Here is a 21,923-nt window from a genome sequence, read left to right on the forward strand (position 1 = left end):
CCCCTCCCTCCTCCCGGGGCCGCTCCCGCCCCCGGGGGCTGCTCCCGCACATGGGCGCCGAGCGGGGCTTCCCACCCGCCGAGGCAGCAGCGGTTCCCCCCCGGAGCCCGTAGCTCGCCCGCCCCCATTCATTTGTTGTTGTTCTCCCTCCCTCTCTCCCTCCCTCTCTCCCTCTCTCTCTCCTTCCTGAACTTTTGTCACCGCGGCCGCTGCGCGGATGAAGACTTTCCGCGGCGGGGACGCTTAGCTTCTCCCCCCACACCGTCCCCCCATCCCGCCCCCGTGCCCTGCGCTGCCCTCCTGCCCCCGGCCGCGATGCCGTTCCCCCTGCGGACCCTGGAGCCGCTGAAGCTGTGCAGGTTGGAGGAGGCCGGCGGGGACGGCGCGGAGCGGGGCGGCTCGGCGCCGGGGGAACATGCCGAGCCGGCCGAGGGGGGCGGCGGGCGGCGGCGCGGCGCGGTGCCGCTCTTCGGGACCCTGGAGCAGGTCAGCTCGTACGCGCTGGTGTCCCTGCTGATGCAGCTCTCCGACCTCTCCCGCTGCGCCGGCGACATCTTCGGCGGGATCCTCAGCGAGGCGGACTCCCTCTGCCACCGCAACGCCCGGCTCCAGCGCCGCCTCGGCGCCCTGGAAGCGCTGCTCGCCCGCCTCGACCACCGCAAAGTCAAGATCCGTGAGTGCCACCCCTTTCCTCCGCTGCGAGATCGGGGCGGGCGGCTCGGCTTGGTGAGGGGGTCCCCCCCTTTCCCGCGACCCCGCTGGCGGGGCGGTTTGCGTGGCAGGGTGTGCTTTATTTATTTGTTTGTTTGTTGAAACGAGAAAAGAAAGAGGGAAAGTTAAGCATCCTCTCCCCCACCTCGCCCTTCCCGCCTTCAGGTGGCGGCGGCGGCGGCTGCCCCCGGCTCCTCCCGGCCCCGGCTCCTCCCGGGGCCCCGCCAGTGCCCCCCGGCTCCGGCGCTGCTCCCCTCCCTCCCGCTGACCCTCGTCCCGGCGGCTCCGGCTCTGGCTGCCGCCCGGGCGGGGAGATGTCGGCGTGCAGGGCCGGTGGCTGCCGGTGCTTTCCCTGTGCCTCCCCAGTGTCTCTGTCTGGCAGAGGCTGTCCGCCGGGCGGGCGGTGGGGAGCCCTGTCTGTCAGCGCTTCCAGCGCGGGGAGGTTTTAGCTTGGAAGATAGTGCGGTGATCCCGAGGGAGGGCTGGGTGGGCTTGTTTGTGTGTGTATGCCGAGTTTGCTCTAGACTTAGGATCAGCCGGGCTTCTGACAGGTCAGCCCACATGCCTGATTAATTCTTTTGTGTGTGCTTGGGAAGACCTCAGTAAATAGAAACCTGGGTATACTTTGCAGCTGGGTTTGTATCTCTCTGTTCTCCTGAGCTTCTGTTCTGTGTGCAGAACTGATCCCAAGATTGTATTTTCGACTTGATTCAGAGCACAAGCAGCAGGATGCAGGTTCAGCCTCAGATTCCCAAGTAGTGGCAGTATGGGGCGGTTCTTGGTAAGTTTTTGAGTTGTAAAGTGGCCCTCAGAAGCAACTCATTGTACAGCTGCACAGAGCTATAGGAGAAGTTTTTTCTGACCTTGGTCCAGCTCCGGAGAAACAATTTTTACACGATCCTCTCTGCTCTGTGGAGTTTCATTTGTGTGTGTCCTAGCTCCCCACAGAGTTAGTGAAAGATGGCTTGCAACATCAGCTTAACTTTCTGAATGTGTTTGGAACGTTCAGGAATCCCAAGAACTGTGTTGCAACTTCTGTGGCAGCTGTTTAAGGTGTAAGCCTAACCTAAATAGGATTGCTGCTCCGAGACTGCCAGTAGTTTTCTTTTAAATGGAAGCAGAAAGCTTGCTTTGCATATGGCACACTTAGGAAACAAAATTGAGAAGGAAGACCCTTCACAACAGATTGGATTCCAGGAGTATGAACCCCGGATGGGTAACTTCCCTATTTCATTGTAGAATGAAAAGCTGTATTTCAGTATGTGGCTCCTACAAAGGAGGACACAGTCACCACTGTCACCAAAGACTATTTCTGTGGTTTGTAAGGGTAAGGTTCTGTGATAGCAGCCTTGCCTCTTTGTGCTTCGTAGCTGCTTGACAAACTCAGGAAGCTTTTCTTCCTTGCCAGGAGAAGTGTATCCTTTTCTGCCAATATAGTAATGTTAGTTTGGCATGGCATGGTACAGTCAGACTAGAAACGAGAATACCTGCAGTATGGTAGTATGTTATCTTGAAGCTCTGATGGGAAGCATTATTTATTTATCTCTGTTTTAAATAGGAAGCTGATGATGATGATACACTGATGCAGCGCACATAAAAGGAAGGTGAATTAAGGCTAGTGCTGCACTGTGCAAACCCTGAAATTTTACGTGTGTCAGACATTTAGTTATTGTGTTCTCTCTTGGTCATTGTTTTGCACAAGTTATGTATTTACTACTCTTTTAAATTACAACTCAGTTCTTTGAGCTAAGCCTGTTATTGCTTTTAATTTGATGATCTTTGCTCTTGTCATTGCAATTCCAAAAGCTGGACATGGTTCTTATGTCTTATTTTCTCCATTTGTTTTTAAATTATTTCATAAGTGGCATCTCTGCTGTCAAATTTAATTTTGCTACGTAACAGCTGTATTGCTGCTGCTAATATTTACTTTTCAAAGCTATTATTCATTAAAGTAAATTATAATTACTGATTTATTTATTTATTTATGTCTGAATTATAGCCTTTTTTAAAGGAAGATTATTTGCCTATCAGTTGCAAGGAACTGATGTGTAGGAAAGCATATTTAACATGAAGTTTCACATACATTCATGTAAATTATCATCTTATATGCTTTCTGGATACTGTAATTTGGCTGAGGAGATTGATTGGGGTGATCAGCTGTAGTTAGCATGGTGAACATTTCTATAGGCTTGTCTGCAAGTTTAACCCTGTCTCTGGCATTAATGGGAGATACCAGCAAATTAAAGAGAATGGTTTAATAATGGAGGGTTTGTTTGTGAAAAATGACAAGGGGAATTTTTTCCTTCCCATTTTTGAAGATACAGAAGCTCAATGGAGAAAGCTGTTTGATGGTGTGGGACTGTAAGAACAACAAGGATTGTAAACAAATTGTAATTGCTTTCCCATTGACTAGATTGTTATTGCTCATAAACCTTTTCTTGTAAGCTCCTGTATCTCGTGGTGCACAGGCATCATGTTGTATGAGATGACTTAAGTATTTTGCTCTAGCTTTCAGGCTGAGGACACAGGACATTGTACACCTACTTTTCAAATAATGGATAATTTCTACTTGAATAAATGGCTTTTTTTTTTTTTCTTCTTTGTGGGGCCCAAACAGTAATTTCCTCTTGGAACCAAAGGTCCTAGGATGACTTCTGTGATCCTGGCATGATATTACGTGGGAAGGACCAGAAGAGGACTAGCAAACTTCAAATCTGGGTTACAGCCACTCTTGGGAAGTAGCTGCAGACTGGCAGCTGCTGTAAACTGTGTTACGTATGTCCCCTGGTCCTTGGGAAAGTATATACTTTGAAATTTTGAGGGATTATTATTTGTGTATTTTTATAATTGTGTTTCAAAATGAAATTTCCACGTAGTATCCTTCAGATAGCAAGGGTTGGTTACTGTGTGTTCCTTGCTGAGCATGCGTGGGGGTGTGAGGGAGGGAGAGCAGGCAGAACAAAGCTCTCTGTCTTCAGTTGGTCACTCTTTATAGTTATGGACTATGCTTGCTCGTCCAGCTGCACGTACATCCTTCAGTGTGTGCCTGTAGGATCCACATGCTCCTAGATATCCATATTGGAGTGTCGATAGGTAAATGTCTCTGGAATGACCTTTGCTGTTTCTCTCTGGTGTCCTGTAGTGAATGCATCAGTTACAGCACATCCATTCACTGCACCACAGATGGAAGAACTTTCGGATGTGGCAAACTGGTTACTGATGTGCTGTGTTGCAGTCAGTGCTACATCTTTGCAACTCCTACTTCGAAAAAATTTCCTAATCTGTCAAGAGTGTCTGGATTTCTGCCTCATCCTTCAACTGGAAGACCCGCTTTCTCAGGGTTGTGTATCTGTGTGCCGCATGTAGTCAGAGTTTAATTTCATGTCTGCTTCAGGATATTGAAGGCAGCGATGCCATCTGGGGTGGGGTTCACTGGTTTAGCTTGGCTGTCCTAAACTTCCCAGTTAAGGTGGTAGAGCAGCTTCTCTTTATACCCCCAACTGATAAACTTGTGTCTAACTGTTTTAATACAAGGATATTTTTAAGGCCGTTTAGTAAAATCCTTTCCTGACCTGTATTTGAGCTTTGCATAATGAGCAGGGTGTTGTGCCACAAAAAGGGGCATCAAAGTGTATGATGAGACATGTCCCCATGGGGCTGATGACTTGTTTATAACTCATGGTGGTGGGGAGGTACTAATGGCTCTAGGTGGTTTATAAAAATCAAGTGTAGTATGCAGCACTCATGACCTCAGTTTAACTGCACTAGCCACTTCTAGAGAATTAATTAAATTCAGTACTTTTTCTAAGTCTTTCATCAGGTTTTCATTAAGCTTACGTGTGTTGCTGTTTTGCGTGGTGTTTTGTTATATGTTTCCAGCATCCATCTGCTGTAATATGTTTCATACCATGGAACTTACCCAGCAGCTTTTCATCTTCTAGCAGTGTGCTATGACCTAGCATTAGGTGATGTAGTTTTCATCACTTCCAGTTCTTAAACGTCAGGGTGGATGAGGACAAGTGCTTCTTTGAAGTGATCAGAGCTTATCAAAAGGGTTATGGTGGTAGCAGAAATCTTGTGTGGATTAAAAGGCCAGCTCTTGGGAAACACTGAGGCCTTAAATGGTCATTGTTTTTATAGAGCGTGAAGAAGGACTTTTTTTTCCATTAATATTGTCTTCTACCATCTGCAGATCCTTAACAAAAAATTGATATTGTTATTCTTTGCTGTGAATCCTAATGGTTCGACACACTGGAAGGCTGTCCCTTCAATCTTCTGTGCTCTTTATTTTTAGTCTTTCTGAAAGGATGATTTAACAAAAATATCGGGAGGTTAACCTAATGACAACTTCTGGTTTGGTTTCTCCAGTAGTAGGATGGGGTGGGCCAGTTGTACCTCCTATTTGAACAAGAAGAAACTGATCCTGTGGGAGGGAGGAAATGCTACCTCCTAATTAGCGTTGTTGTTTAAAATCCTTCAGTGTTTGGTTTTAAAGGCGCAGCATAATCATTTGATGTTCGTGCAGATCATGTATACAAATGTATGTATTATTTTTTTCAAGTTTAAGCAGATCAATGCAAAAGAGCTGGGGGATGTGGAGTATTACTTTCCATTTGCGCGATGGAAGGACAATCCAGTTTACACTTCATCTCCTGCTATTTTGTTTAGTAAGTATTTTCCACTCTGTGTGGAAGGCAGCACTGGAGCACATTTCCTGCTTTAGCCGAACAGGAAGCTTTATTCAGCTTATTCCTAGGGAAACCCCTCCTCCAACCCTAGCCACCAAAAGTGAGCATTATTTGAGAGAGTATCAGCAGAAGGCAGGGGATTAATGGGCTGGCTGACTTTCTGGGCTTCTTGTTGCTTGTGGTGTAAGGAAAGAGTGTACAAGATATCTCACATCTTGTTATATCAGAAGAAACCTTTAGAAAAATAGTTCAGGAAAGAAAAAAAACAAAGCACTCCCTCCCTGCCCCACTCTGTGACAAAACAAAACCCACCACCAAAACCATGGTGTGGTATTAAGGAAGCTTTGGTAAGAAAGGACTGACTTTCAGGGTAAAAATTTGGTTCTATCAGTGTTTGGTAGCTACAGCTCCGCTATGAGATTCTACAGGTGCTTCAGGTGTCTCTGCGCAGTGGTACTTTTTTCCTCTCTGTTACTGTGTAATATGAAGATTCAGCATCAAAGTTCAAACCATGTTAATTAGTTAGTTGCTAAGTTCCCCTAGGAAAAAAAAATAAATTAAAAAATTCTCTTTTACCCTTTTGTAATTATTCAGACTGCAGCTCAGGAGCAGTATAACTCTTGTTTTATTTAGCTAGTGCAAGACTAATTATCTGTGGAAATTCAACCTGATCCAAAGGAGATTTCATTTGAAATAAGCAGGAAGAAAGTCTGAGTTAGAAAAAAAATTCCCATGGGGACTGTGGGCCAAGTCGTTGTCCTGCTGAGTGGCAAGGCTCCAGCTGAATTCAGTTTGATGAGGGTTTGGCTTGCTGTTTTGAAAACAGTTGACACTCTTTGGCTGAAATTTAGAGCTGCTTTGTACATTGGTCAGGACCCATTATACGCCACCTATGAATGTTTATTTCTGTAGATCTTATGATTGGCTTGATCATTCAGGAAAATGGTGTTTAGGAGAGGTAGTTAATGAATTAAACATACTTGTATTTAGTTGTTTTTAATTAGCTTCTATTTTGAAGTTCCTGGATATTTTAGGATACAATAAAATGTCCTCAGTAGTTTCTCTTCCTATTAGTATTGGCACAGTCTCAGCTTGGTTGAGTGTGAGCTAGTAATCTTGGTCTTGTGGGCTTCTCCTAAGCTGCTAATACGAAGTTCCTGCAAAAGAGGCATTTTTTTGGGTGAACCTATTAACAGACATAAAACAACACAGTGGAAAGCCACTGAAATTCCTCAGAACCTCTGTCCTGGATTTTAAACCAGCCTGTAACCGATGGAGAATCAGATGAGGCTTTCAAGGGGGATTGTGAGCAGATTATCCCACATGTGTTTAGTGATTCCTGCACCTTCCTCTGCAGTGTTTGTTGCTGGCTGCCATCAGCTGTTGGATACTGTGCTTAGTATTGTCAAAGCCAGATTCACTACGGTGATTCCTGGCCTTTTTCCATATTTCTGAGTGAAGGAGGGAGAATTTCCCTTTCCTCCTCATGTTTTTTTTTTTGTTTGGTGTAGTTTTTGTTTTGTTTTTGTTCTGTTTTGTTTTTTTTCCCCCTCATGCCTGTTCAAGTAAATGATGCTATAAATGAGGATGTGTGCTTTGGTTCCTGTTATCAGTGCAGCACAAACAGAAAGGCAGATTGAGAAACATAAGGCATTAAAAAAATACACATTGAAGGCTTGGCAGTTATGCCAAGTCCCAGTTTCTTTTGTAGTCCTAAACTAGGTATCAGCAGGCAAGATCAAAGCTGTCCATCTTAAATGTTAACAAGATCAATTAAACATGGTAATTAAATGTTGTTCCCAGCTGTAGGTTGGATAGGAAACCTGCTGGTTGGATGGCAGTCTCCAGAGAGCCTGGATGATATGCCACTTAAGAGGCTAGAAAAAATATCTTTCTGCCTGTGGGTTAAGCACAGATCACTGTGGGTGGACTCTGCAAATTGTTTGTATCTATATTACAAGGTGTTTTAGTTGGGCAGGGCTTCTTCTGGCTTCAGGCTGTTGTGTTTGTTGTTTTTTTATTTTTTTATTTTGTCATTTGTGAGTGATTGTGGTTTAAGTTAGGTTTTATTTATTTATTTATTGTCCTCTTGTCCTTTAATCAGTTCTGTACAAATGAGATTTCATTGCCCTTTGAGAATTATGAGTAGCTAAAATATGAATATTTCAGGTCCTGCTCATTTTGGTTGAGCTTACGTCAGGGTGCAGTCTGGAGACAGGGCAGTAACGCCTGCGGAGTAATTGCTTTGCCATAACTCCTCTGGGTAATTTCCCCATTGGAGCCCCTGGTCTGCATGCTTTTTATGTTAAGGCATAAAGGCTTCTCTTCCTCCTTTTCTTTAGTAGTTTGGGCTCCTCACCCTAGGTATGCTCTGAGCTGCCTCTCCATCTGCAGTCCTGCCTCCTCTGAGGGGTGACAGTTTCCGTGTCTGCTCTGCACCTCACCACTCGTGTTGTGCCTGACGGAACTGGCCTTGGGCATCTCCCCTTGTGCAAACACAAAGCTCTACATGCCTGATAGTTGGTAGGATTTGGGAGAAAGGAGGTGAGGGGATAGGAGGCAGAGACAGGAAAGGGTGAAATTTGATGGAGCTTCTGGCTTTTTCATGACAGCCCCTTCTCACTCCTTCATTTCAAGGCCTTTGGTGTTAATGCCAGCATAAGGCCTTTCCAGCTGCAGTTGTGGCACAGTGGATAGCACCACAGTAATAATAGTCTTAATCCTCCCTGGTATGTCCCATTGTTAATCTTTAATGTTTCCCTTCCAAACACAGAGTTGTCTATCGCTCTGCTGTAGGAGTATGAATGAAGAGCAAAACCATTTACGCCATTAGAGTGGTGGAAGCGAGAGCATCCAGGCATTACTTGAAATGAATAAGCTTCACAGGAATTCACTGTAATGTAGATTTGTGGCTGAGATCTTATAACTTTTGAATTTAAAGAACACCTTAGTGTTTCAGTAGGTTTAACTTCCCTGATCTACATGTGAGCAGCAGCTCTGTTTTAATCTGAAACTGAACATCTTGACAAGTAAATCTGTTTACTTGATTAGATATTACTTTTACTGTATTCAGGCTGTAGTCTAGCTAAGCAAATTTTAATTAATCTAAGATTGCTGGTTTTTGTAGCTCTACTTCTCAGAGATTAGGACTGTAACAGATGCCCTCCGAAGTAAATTTGAACTATGGATGCTACCTGAAGAACTGAACCACTTAAATTTTCTACTGGTAATAGATATTAATGGAAATAAAAATGGAAAAAAAGTAATATTAAGCATATTATTTTATCTTTCATTATTTATTTATTTATTTATTCTGGTTGAATGGCCAAGTGGGAAATGAAAATGAGATACTTTCTCAGAATATTGGTAATGTGTTTTACTTGAACACTCTTCTATCTTCTTGCTTCTCCCAGATTTTTTTCCTGTTAGTATCAAAATGCTGGCTACTGAAGATCTCTCATCAGTTTGAAGTGGTGGGATAAATATTGCTGCTCACTTATCTTACATACAGTCTCCTGTGTCTAGTTGTTGCATTGGTAAACCTTCTCAACAGCGTGGGTTTGAGTAAAGAGAGCAAGCTTAGCCTTTCTCCTGACAAACAGACATCTGTCTTCTGTTTTCTACATTGGGGTGTTTTGGCTTTTGGCAACAGATGGAGTTTACTTATGAGAAGCTCAGCAGGACCTGAGAGGGGAGCTTTGTGGGTTATCTCTAGTAGCACCTTTTGTTCTTGCTGCATGGGCGGAAAGAGCTCCCAAGTGAGCGGGGTTGGCTTTCCCTTCCTATTCAGTATCTAGCTGATGCTAAACAACTGAACCTGCTTGAGTGGCTGGAAAAACCAAGGGATGTTTGGCTAACGCAGTATCTTGAACACTTAAAAGAAACCCTCAAAATGTTGTTAGCCGCACTGTCCACCCAGCCACACTGGGTGCTTAAAATATTTTTAATTAGAAAAAACAAGCCAAATACCAGAAAATAGGAACAAGCTCTTATAAAACTTATCTAAAATGTTCCCCTTTTTGTTAGCCGAAGTACTGAATTTTCAATTTAGAGGAAGGCATGAACAAAGTTTGATTGATTACACAGCAAGATCCATCCACCCCACTTATTATGGATGTGATGCCAGTAAAATCCTTTTTCCTAAATTTTGAATGATGCAAGAAATTCTGGAGACAATCACTCTGTAAGATTGAGATATATGGTAATGTATATATGAACAATCATTCAATTAGTATAAAGGAAACTAACTATATACTTATTTTCATTTGTGTTAGAAAGACAGACGTCCTGTATTGTGAACTGTAACATTTTTTAAATAACAGAGAGAACTTAATAAGTGTGTTCTACGTGTGTTATGAAGGAGAGAGAGAATGAAAAGAGTGTAATGTTAATAATATGCCTTGGTGTGTTAGTTTAGGTGCAGTTTTCTAAAACTTGTTCATCTGACTGTTCTATGGGAGGTAATTACTATGTGGTTTCTCCTGCTAGGTTTATTTATTTATTCAATAGCAAGTGTATGTGATAGATCATCAAGAGTACTATAAAATAGAAGCATATTTGTCACAGAAAGTCACTTTTTACAGTGGAATGCATGCTGTTGGGGATGGGTAAGGTGGGAAAGAGAAGGGCAGTGATGGGGAAATTGCAGTGTTTTTTACCAGTTGTGTTCAGGAGCTCGATGGAAGCCCAGATACAGGAAACTGGTATAGCAACTGATCTTGGCAAGGCCAACACCCTTCCCCGTATCTCTGGCGGCTACCCTGGCAGTAGGGAGCATGTGCCATCCTGTTGGGCAGGCTGGGACAGCCCGAACCCTGCGGGGAGCAGTCCTGCAGAGGCTGGGGGGGCCTGACCCCACTGGTCTGCACCTGGGCTTGGCCCTGGTTGTGCAACATGTGCCAAAGTGGCTCTGCCTCTGTGTGTCCCAAAACCCTGGGTAGCACCATGTAGGGTTTACCTCATCCCAGGGAGGCAAGCATAATCTTAACAAGGGTGGTTTAAATGTAAATAGGTTATTATAGTTGATTTTGAAATTACAGTTGCAGATATAATCACATAATAACTCTATTATAAAATAGACAGAATTGTAATCTATAATTGTGATCTTTGCGTTCAGGAAGGCTGGTGAAAACAAGGTGAAGGTGAACCAGTCCTCTTGCCCTGCCTTGTCTTGGTCAGTGGTGGGACTGGGCTGCCCTTCAGCAAGGAATCTCCTGAACAGAGAAGAGGAAGACTGCTTGCTTGTCCTGGAGGAAGGTGAAACTGCAGCGTTGGCCTACTTGCAATCACAAATTTCCTTGAAACATTAAAAAGCACTTACTTAGCACAGCCACAATACAGATTTAACTGTGAGCACCAGGCTTTTTGCCCCAAGAGAGTCTAGTCTTGACACATGCAAGTCAAGTTAGAAGATGGCAATTTAGTTAACTGTGGTTTGAAAAGGTCTGTGTTGAGGAACCCAAAGTTTCACAATAGTTATGAGCCTTCTTGAGGTCTAGAGAAAAAGTAGGTAATTAGAAATCCACAGAGTGTTTGCCCAAGGCAAAGAATACCACAAAAACATAGAGCTCTTGGTGTTTTTTAGTTTGTCATGTTATAAAAGCCTCTGTTTGTTCTATATCTTTTACAGAGACATTGTGTCTGCTTGATGGTCACAAAGACCAAAACCATCTGCAGTATTTATTATCTTGCCTGCTCCCACTCATTGCTGAGTTTGGCTTCAGTTCTGTAATTGATGTCCCCTCTGCGAAGTGTGGTATGTGCCATGGGAGGGAGTACCCTTGGAGGCCTGTTGGCCTTGACTCTGTTGCTCTAACAGAGCATGTTTTCATCTCCCACCCCTTTTCCCAACACACAAAATACAGTAGCTTTTCTCTCACAAACCACTTTGTTACTGTTACTAACTTTGCTGACAAATGGTGAAACTGGCTGTTCTCTGGAAATAGCTACAGCTTGTAAACATTACAGGTAACTTGGCATTGTACATACGGATAATTTGTTGCAGGTTAACACATCAAATATTAAAATTATTTAAATGCATTGTGTAGTACAACTGGTAGGAAAATGAATTGGGTCATGACAGACAAAAGCTTGTCTTCATTTGAGCTTCTGTCAGCTTGGCATGTTTGTGCTCCGTTGGTTTTATCACTGGTGATGTCTATACACACATGGCATACCTAATTTAGATTATTGTTAGTGCCTTTCAAAAGTAAATTATGGATAAACCAAATCATGAATGCAAGTGAAAGTATGGCTATATTTCTGGTAAAATTTTGAGCTTATCAGGGAGAATCCCAGAATATCTGAGCATTTAAAAGAAATAGCAAATCGGAAAAATGACTGACAGACAAAAGGCAGACCCCACCAAATAGCAGGTGTTGCTATGAATGCTGTAGCTAGACCATGGAGTGACCAGGCAGAAAGTCCTTCATGATCTCGGTTAACACTGGAGCACAGTTTTCTGCTTTCAGGATGTTGTAAAAGATACTTGAACAGAATGCTGTTTGCTGTAGTACCTTTTTAAAAATTTCTTCCCTGCATCAGTGGCTGTTGTTGAAGCTGTGACTGCGTGAATTTGAATGGAATGAAACTTTCCAAGGAGAAGTTCTTGAGGATCACATATTGAGAGCTTTGCAACTGAAAGGGTAAATGCTCTTTCTGTCGTCATTGAAATCACAGAATCCCAGAAACAACACCTCTGGAGATCACCTAATCCAACCCTCTACTCAGAGTAGGCTCATCTTGAGCAGGGTGCTGAGGGCTGTGTCCAGCTGGGTTTTGGCTTCCTCTGAGAGTGGAGCATCCACAACCTGCCTGGGCAACCCATGCCAGTGTTTGACCACCCGCACAATAAAAAAGCTTTTCCTTATGTTTAAATGGAGTTTCTTTTGCTTCAGTTTGTGTTCATTGCCTCTTGTCAAAGAATTGTAAGTGGAAACACTGATGCATTCTTCTTACTGGAAGGCTGTCCAAGAGGGATGCTAATTTGTGCCCCAGATAGACAAACTGTTCAAGAAGGCTGGGGTACATGCCCAGCTTGCAAAGTAAAACCTTAGGTAAATGGCTTAGCATGTTTATCTGAAAAAGGGGTGGGTAAGGGACAGTGTTAGTCAATCTCAAGTAATAATGCTGTAACAAAGCTGGCAGCCAAAACCCACACAATTATTCACTCGAGGACGTCTGACCTTGCAGTGAGTATTCAGAAGAGCTTTTAATACTCTCAACAAAAATACCTGTTGCTCCTATTGAAGGGCAAGGTAACAACCTTCGTATCAGAAAGATTGAAACTAGCTCCAGTGGAGATAGTGGAAACTGTTTCTAGTGTCTCACCCTACAGATACTGCCAGCAATGTCTCTTCAAGGGGGCAAAACGTTCGGTGTTTGCAGAAGTCCTGCACAACCCTTCCCTGCGCTTAAGAATTTCAGCAGTGGCTTCATTAGAAATTCTAACAAAGGGTCTTGGCTAGTTTTTTTGGCAACTCTCTAGGATCTAGGCTACATTAATACAATACTTTTTTATTATTATTATTTTTTTGGCTTGTTGATATGAGCTTTATTAAGCAGGTTAGAAAAGATACGTTATAGTTATGTTCTTCATCTTGCTTCGGACAAGCAAGTGAACTCCAATTATGGGAGACACCTTTTTCATCATCCACAGCAGCAGTTTGCCAAATAAAGTAGTCCCTCGGTATCCTGAGTTGCTGCTAATTAACACATTTTCCTGTCCTTCTCCTAAGTAAGCATTTTTTTAGGCTGAGTAAATTGGCAGGACTTTGTACACGTGATGGTGCTTTAAATGAAACTTGTGATTTAAGGGCTAAATAAAAGCTATTGGAGAGAAATTACTTCTTTTAAAATTGTTTTGTTGGACTCCAGGATTATCTGCTGTTTTACACTAACCTATTACTTACACACATGGATGGCAAGCTATTATTATACATTCCCTTTTGTTTTCCAATGAAAGTTCATAAACTCTTGTTAAAGTGTCCAAATTCACAGGGGGGAAGCCAAACTGGCATTTGATAAAGCTGTATTTAAAGCTCTTGGCAGGACTTTTCACATATGAAAGATGTTATATATAAGCTCTTGGAATAAAACTGTAAAAAGTTTTGAGATGACAATTCTAAAGACTACCAGATCATCCTAAAATTAAGAGATTTAAAGACTAGATCACAGTTTTTTTGTCAGCGTTCTCTTGTCTTACACCATCTTTGTACATGTAAATTGATTTTTTTTGTTACAGCACCTCTGGGAAATATCCACTGGATAAGTTTGTAATCTCAGGTATTTGGCTCCTCTGTTGCTTTGTGCTGTGGAGCATCACAAAAATGGCATTCACTGACAAGTCTGGCCTTAAGAATTTCAGCATAAGGAATGATTTATTTATTTTTTAATTTTTTTTTCCTCCCCTGTCCTGTTTCTAAGGAGAATAGTTATAGCTTGTGGAATACATCCTGTTTTCCCTGTTGAAGTGAAACGCTTGCTTTTTATGAATAATACCTAGAATTCTTCTTTGTTAAGGCTGCCTATATCTGACCCAGGACTCCTTGAAGCCAAAGGCTAATAGAGGTGTGTTCCTTTGTTTTTTACCAGAGAGGAAAAGGTTGTTTGGGTGGGTTTTCTTGGTGTTTTGTTTTGTTTTAACCAGTTTTCCCTCTGCTGTTTTCAGTCAAACCTTGTGTGTGTTTGTGTGTCTCAAAAAAAAACAAAACAAATTCAACCCGCAACAAAACCAAACCAAAAACCAAATAAACAAAAAAGCCTGGACAGGTTGAAAACAGCCAATTGACTTTGCCAAAATGTAAGAAGACCAAAGAAGAAAAGGCATTGTATCCTAAATGTGTATATTCAGATTTTGTTTGTCTGATCTGTAGCATGAGTAGTGTAGATCAAGAACCTAATCCACAAACAATTTTTAAATTGTTTGTGTTCCTTGTAATACATTTTTCGTATAAGTAGATCATGTAACTAAAATATTTTTGCCTGATTGCTGTTTGCATTTAAGGTCAAGAAGGCACAGAGAGGGGTGAAGGCCTGGGTTGACTTAGGATTTGCATTTTCCAACATCAGTTTTGACCTTGAGTTGTCAAATATGAACTTGGAACATAAGAGCTTTATAGAATTGCTTGATGGATGGGTTGTAATATTGAAGTCTCCCTTGCCCAGGATCACATGCTTGGAGTTCAGTCCCTAGACTGAAGTGCTGTCTTTGTAGAGAAGATCCTGCTTGCTTCAGGAGTTAAAAAATGCCGAGGCTGGTGCTTTGGGAGTGTGTTTATAATAGTGAAGATATAAGAGAAAAAAGTGAAAAGTGTGTAGGTAAGTTTTTTGGGTTTTTGGGGTGGCTTGGGATGTGTCCCAGTGTTTACTAATTAGGTAGTTGTAGAGCAACATTTTACTGATCAATTGCATAAGAAATGCTATTATATTCCTTTTGCCTTCTCTCTGCAGACAGCTTTCTTTGTGTGTGGATTGTGGCAATTTTTAAAAATTACTCTTTCATAGAAAATCTTTTTGAACCTTCTCCCCTTCCAGCCTTTCCTCATTTATTTCAGTAGCTCTAGCTATTGCAGGTTTGTGTTTCAGTAAAATTGCTGAGATTACCCCTCCTTCTTCTTCTTCACTGAAATGTTGTAAAAACAGAGAGGGGCTTGTTTTGAGAGGAAAATAAATTGCCAGCAGTGGAAGAAGCAGTTTGAATTCTGGTATATTCAGGATGCTCTGGAATCAGTATTTTGCAATATTGAAATTTGGAAACAGAGGTCATCCTAACTAAGGATTGCCCTTGGGTTTTTAATCAAGCTTTATTAGTACATGGTAATGAGTATGAGCAGGACTGCTGTAGAGCAACAGTGGGGCAAGCAGTGCCATGTTGGGCAGGCATTGTGGTTCTGCCAGTGGTCTAAGGTGTCCTGAGATCAGAAAGTGGGGTAACATGGCTACCCTTGTTGTCATATGCAGTTGATGTCTTCTTTGTGATTAATTAATCTGTTTTGCCATGGATGGAAAAGGTAAAGTGGTTATGAAGACAGTTGGCATGAATGGAAAGGGATGGACTGAAAAGAAACAAAATTAGCATGAGGCAGGCATCAGTCCCACTGAAGTGATGGAGTTCTGTCCGTTGCAGCCATCTTGCAGTCAAGTTAGATTCTCATGTGTGTTGTCTTACAGTGGCCAGTGGGAGTTTTGTTTGTATGTTAAAAAAACACAACAACAATCAAGGGCATGGGGGGGTTGAAAGGGAGGGGTAAAATTGTCGCTTGATTTGCTGTACTGCATTTTAGGGAAAAAAACGAATGTGAAAAATCAAAGTTAAAATGCTATAGATTAAATCCTATGAGTACTACCAATGCTTAGAGTTCTTGTGGCTGCCAGCACCCATATGAGACCTCTAATAATGACCTGTGGCCTTGTAATGTAAGCTTGCAAGATCTTGAATATGATTTAAGGCTTGCCTGAAGGTTAGAGATCTTCCTCTGCAAGTCTTGAGGAGACAGATCTTGATTTTGGAAACTGGAAGTACTTTTACAGAAAAATGGACTAATGGTCAAAGAACTGAGAAACCTGTTTGACCACCACAAAAATATGTTTAAATGGAAGAGCAACTTCCCTTCTTTGAAGGCTGACATTTCAAATTGAGGCACAACGTAGATGTGTCCATCATGATGTGGCCATAGCTAAAAGACCTCCTCACTCATATCAAAAGGGCTTTAAGGATGACAGAACTTGCATTTTACAGTTAAGACAAAGAAAATTCAGAGAGATTGAGAGGCACATCCAAGTAATCAAGTATCAGAGCCTGCATCTTGTCATGGTCCAAAGGTGTTTTGGATTTCCTGTTTGTCTGCTTGGCTACCTGCATGCACAGGGATCCTCTCCGCAACATCATGGTTCATGCTTGCTCCTTCAAATCCAGCTTGTGCTGGCAGAATTCTCACAGGTCTGCTGGTTGATGTCTGGGCTGAAATCCTTTCTTCTGCTTCAACAGTCCTGAAAAAACTTCCTCAAAAATCCCCAATTTGATTAATTCTAATTGGTAAAGAACTATAATGTACATACTAAAATTTCTTCATGAGGTGTGTCTGAGGATTTCTTGTGGACAGGGTCAGATGCTTTTTGACTTTGTTGAAGTAAATTTGACTGAAGATGTGTATGTGATCACCCAAATGATTAATTGTTCTCAAATACTTATGCCGGCTGACTTATGTAATATGAATCTCTGATGGATTCCCATAAAAAGTTTGTGAATGGAAGATGTAAATGTCTGCAGTGGCTTTTGAAATGTTAGACATGGAAAGTGCTGTGGGGAGAAATGTTTTACGTTACTCCTAAGATAAAGATAGGGTGTACGGTTTTTTAGGCCCTTGGGTTTAACTCCCACTGATTTAAAAATTCGAGGCTTTGCTATAAATTGTTCCTCATGCTTCTGGCAGAGCAAAATTTGAATGTATTCAAAGAAATTAGGTTAAAGCTGAGAAGTGAAAAATGCCAAACTGAAAGGTGTGTGCCTAATTCCAACAGCCAGATGTGAAAATCTGCTATAATACACTTCAGACTGTATGATAGGGTTCTATTTCTGAGTACCCAATATGATTGGTTTTTTTGGCAGCAGGATGATTTTTTCTTGGTTATACTTGGAATCCTAAATTTTTTAGTGCTTTTGCTGGCAACCCAGAAACTGGAAATGGACAAACACTGAGAAGTTTTCAGTATGTATAAAGATTTGAAATTAATTTTCAAGGTTCACAATACCTGTAGGAATACCCGAAGATCAAATAAAAAGTTAGGAGTTTTCTTTAGTTGGTGCAAGATGTAGCACTTCTGAGGCAGCTGGAGGCAGGAGAGGGTAGGTAACTCTTGTGCTGGAGTTCTGAGATCAGCATTGACTTGGGAGCCCTGTGCCTGCTGTGTGCAGGGCATGGCTGAAATGAACAGTTTCTCTGCTTAGGCATAAAGGAAAACACAGTGAAACATTTGTTGTGGTAAAGGAAAGCATACCTGAACCACATGCAAGTGTGAGATCTCTAATCCAGATAGGCAGACAGCCTGTGCTTATCTTGCCTGTGTTGCTCACACTTGCTGCTACCTCAAAAAAAGCTTTTAATGATGAGGCTGCTCACTTTGCTCTGTGTGACATGTGGTGCTGTGGTCATGTTGCCTTGTTTTGGGCTTTTTTTGTCCATCACTTGTTGGTCAGCTTCTTGAATAGTACCACAGCAATCGTGTTTTCAGCCTTGTTTACATGGCAGTGTTGGCTTTTGGGTCTTAATTCCCTGTGCCCAGCTGCAGCAGGAGAAGTTTGGTCCTTCGTCATAGTTTGACTCAGGAATGGCAATTAAACCAATTACAACAATGCTCTCGATCCTGGCTCAAACCAGGACACCCTTTCACGCTGTGTTGGTGGCAGCTTGCAGGAGTCCCCCTTGGTCTCTCCCTCCAGAGGGACTTGTCCATTAGGCTACTGGTGGAACCACTGCTGCTTCAGTTATGGGCTGGTTTCTTCCAGAAGGCTAGGAAGTTTTTAGTATTGGTACTAATAAAAACAAAAACAGACCTCATATTTTTGTGCTTAGCTGACTAACATGACTAGTATTAAGCACAGCTGATTGATTTGCTGGTATTCTGTTTTCCCTAGAAACAGAATACCAGCAAACTTTACTGGGGTAGGAATTTTTACTGGGGTAGGTATTCTCTTTCCAGTGAGGGCCACAGCCTGAGATACTGTGATGCTGTAGTGTTGAGGCTTGAATAATTATTAAAAAGAAAAAGAAGATATTTTTTGCTAATGTAGGAATGTAATACAGCATTTTTGTGTGTCCTGTATTGTTTTTTTCTTAAGGATGTCCACATCTGTCCCTTGCATCATGCAGGGTACTCCTGCCCTTTCTGTTGTAGGGGAAGATGGATCTTTTGAAATACTTCAGCTGATGGCAAGTAGCTTCTTGCTTTAGTGTTTTACTTGGTCTATATCAGAACCTGGTGTTGTTGAAGCTGTCCCTGCTCGTTGTGGGGGGTGGACTAGATGAACTTTGGAGGTCTATTCCAATCTAAAGTGTTCCATGATTCTGTGGTTAGATATGCAGGAAAGTACCGAGAAGTGAAGAGGAAAACACACCATTGTTGAAATCCATAAGTAGTAGTGGTTCCACAAGCCTTGAGCTGTACGTCAGGATGTTAAAACAAGTTTGGATTTCAGGGAAGTGGATGTTGTACAGAACTGGCATTCATAAACCTCTGAAAAATCCTGTGGGGTGTTTTTGTTTGTGTGTTTTTTGTGTGTGTGTTTTTTTTTTCTCTGATGGAGACGTTATTCCACACTTGCATTAATTTAAAAAGTAATTTACTTTTCACTCTTCTGTTGTGGTGTGTTTATACACAAAAAAAGCAGCGATAACTGAAGGGAGGTGTGACTATGGCTCCATGGAAGGATAAGCAAAATCACTGGCTGGCATGGAGGTGTCACAGGACACGTGTGGAGCACCTTGCAGCTCATGGTGAGCAAATGTGAGGAATGATTTGAGCAACCATGGCCAAATGCTGCCGCTTGGTATTGCTGCCAGTTGACATGAGTTAGAGCAGCCCCTGGTTTTGTTGGCAGTTGAGAGAAAAACATCAAATGGCAGTCAGCTCTGGTACTCTGCTGACCAGCTCTCCATCATTTTATGACCACTCGGTGTTGGCAGAACCTCTTTCCACCTCTTCAGCACCAGTGGCAACATTTTGAAAAAGTATCCAATTCCAAAATAAATGTGCTCATACAGATTTACTGAGAATTAACACAAAGTGGGAAATGAAAACAGATTTAGTTATTTTGGTGTAAGTTGGTATGTAGTTCATCTCTCCATAACCATTCCCAAAGGATATAATAAATACTGAAGTGTTTAAATATAAGGCTTCATATTTTCTTTAATACATGGGTTTGAGTAAAGTGGACTGAACTGTTGTTAACTCTGTGGAGTGGTTAATGGTATATTTCCAGGATTTTTGTTCTGCTTGTGGGTTGAGAGTCCACTGTTGGGACAAAAAAAGAAAAAAAAAATCACTGTCTGTTTATAAAGACAGTAATCTAAAATAGATTTTAAAAAATTAAATACTATGAGATGTTTATTGCCTTAAGATCAGATACACAGTGGTGATGTTTTTAGGGTTCCTTTTTAAAAAACAAACCACCAAAAGTTTTCCTGCTCCCTTCACAGGTCTTAAAATAAAACATGCTGTGCTCTCTCCCAATCCCTGGCTCCTCCAGAAGGAAATATTTAAAACATTATTTTTAGCTCAAAAGTAATTTAGAAATTATAGATTGAGTTTTATTAACCTCCTTCCCATCCTCTTGCTACCTATAAACATGTGTGGCCTGTTCTTCTATATGGAATCATTCATATTCTTGCCAGCTGAAATCTCTTCTGGATAATATAATTCCCCAAAGTAATGCTATTTTATTTTGCAGCCATGAATGTCTCAGCACCATGTGTTTATGATGATAGTGGTATTTTCAACCATGTCAATGTTACTTTAATTTACATGCATGGAATGACATCCTTCACTTGTCATCTTTTGAGGCACTCAGTCTTTTTCTTACAATAATTAAAGTTCAGCTGAACAATTACAAAGACTAGCCAAGCTTGTCTTTGCTTTATATATTGCTTGCTTTTTTTTTTTATGTTGCAACTTACGTTTTTGGCAACCAAATTCTGAAGCAGAAGTGGCAAGCAAGCCCAAATTGGCATATTTCTAAGGTTAGTTAAGCAGCAACAAAAACTATGGCAGCTATCAAGTAATGGGAGTAGCAACTAAAGTGGGTTAGTGTTATTTGAAGCCATACTTCGTGTTCATTCATACGTGGCAGTTCCTTCATATCCTGCCTGTAGTTCTGTTAATTGATTTACGCTGTACGAAATAAAATACATTTTGAAGATCAGTAGAGCTTCAGAAGTCACAAACTATTTAGTCACAAGCTTTATTTACAAAAGAAAGGTTACAAGTTTTTTTCAGAAACAAACCATAATGTATAATGTATTTATCTCACTGGTCAGTATCTCATGTCTAGTACTTATATTTTTAATCAGCTTTACTAATTGTAGTCAATATTCTTAATTCTTTTGCAAAGTTAGTTCTGTAAATATTCACAGTTCTTAAGTCCTGGAGAAGACACCTAAAAAACCTGAGAGGTCCTGATCTGTTTTATCTCAGCACCTCCAAGTCCCACTCGAGACATACCAAGCACTGTGTACCACTTCACAGTGGGGAACGGGGGTGGAGGTTGGCTTGCCCATCCCTTCCCTTGCTCACAGGATGAGGACTGTACAGCTCATTTGACAGTAACTGGAAACAAATGCTAAACTTTCATCTGTTAATTACCCATTCGGTTGAGAATTGCACTGGCTGCAGCATCTGTTAGTCATTATAGCTTGTTTAAAAAGAAGCCAGTCAGAAAATATAGGAGGGAGAAAAACAATGAGGTACTGGTTTAGAGCACAGAATTGATAACAAATGTTCTATTTCTGGTTTCTTTGCTGCCATGGAAGCCTTGTGCCTTCATACAAATAATATTAATGTCTTTCATCACCTGTTAAATGAAGGCTGTGCCTGCTGCTTGCAGGTGCTTTGATTATTTTTAGTTTATGCGTGTAGCAGTAGAAACCTTTGAAAATTCTTGGTGCTTTTCCTTTCCTCTGCCTATGATGTTGTTGTTGTTTTTGTGTTGTTTTTTTTCCAGCCACAGTTGTCATCAAGCTTTTCTATATAACTTTTCACTTTACTTTCTAAAGTGCAGGAGCACAGAGAGGCTGCAGCGATGCAGAAGTTGGAGGCTGCATTGCAAGGCTGTGGGGGGGTGTGGCACCAACTTGTCTCAGATACAAGCTTGAGACTTGTCACTACACTGCTGTCACCAGCTTCTCTTGAGCTTCCTGCTAGGATCATAGGATAGAGTTGGGATTGTTTGAACAGTAACAAAGAGAATCTGTGCAGCGATGGTGAGAGGGTTCTGTATTTTAACTCACGTTTTTTTGGCCTAAAATATAACTGATATGGTTGCTGCTTGTTCCCAAACAGGTTGATTATTTAACACACTCATTTATGAACAGGTCTTCCCTGTGCGACATGATGTGACAGAGCCAGCTGTTGGAATAGTGCTCTGCAAAAAACCACAATGCACTTCAGTCTGTGCTGGCATTTGCTTCAGACTGGCTTCTGTCTTTTCAGTAAGTTTTATCTGTTGGAGCATCTAAGCTATGCTCTGGCATAACCTGTCCAGCCATACCTAATACACTAGAAGAGCCTGGTGTGGTGTGGGGGCGGGAAGTAGGAGGAATAAGGCATCACTGAAATGTTCCAGACCTCTTTCAGATGCATTTTGACTCCCAAGAGAAAGTAGAAGAACTTGAATGTCCCCTTTGGGACATCCCCAGTGGCAGCAAGCTGGTGGATTGGCTCAGCCGAACCGCACTGGCTGACACCTGAGCTGTGTAACTGCAGCTTGCTAGCACCCCTTGTCCTCTCCTCTTGCTGCTAGCTTTATGAGCC

General features: G+C 41.9%; 1 protein-coding gene across 4 annotated transcripts in view; it reads left to right on the forward strand.

The window, feature by feature from the left end:
• Positions 1-315: 315 nt before the first annotated feature.
• Positions 316-21,923, forward strand: part of NHSL1 (NHS like 1) — a 176,964-nt gene continuing 155,356 nt past the window's right edge. For all 4 annotated transcript variants that reach the window (XM_051615865.1, XM_051615866.1, XM_051615867.1 and 1 more), the window contains exon 1: positions 316-673. In XM_051615865.1, coding sequence (XP_051471825.1) covers positions 316-673 — 358 coding nt within the window. The remainder of the gene's footprint in view (positions 674-21,923) is intronic.

Source organism: Apus apus, chromosome 3 (assembly GCF_020740795.1).
Source record: "Apus apus isolate bApuApu2 chromosome 3, bApuApu2.pri.cur, whole genome shotgun sequence".
NCBI classification, from domain to species: Eukaryota; Metazoa; Chordata; class Aves; order Apodiformes; family Apodidae; genus Apus; species Apus apus.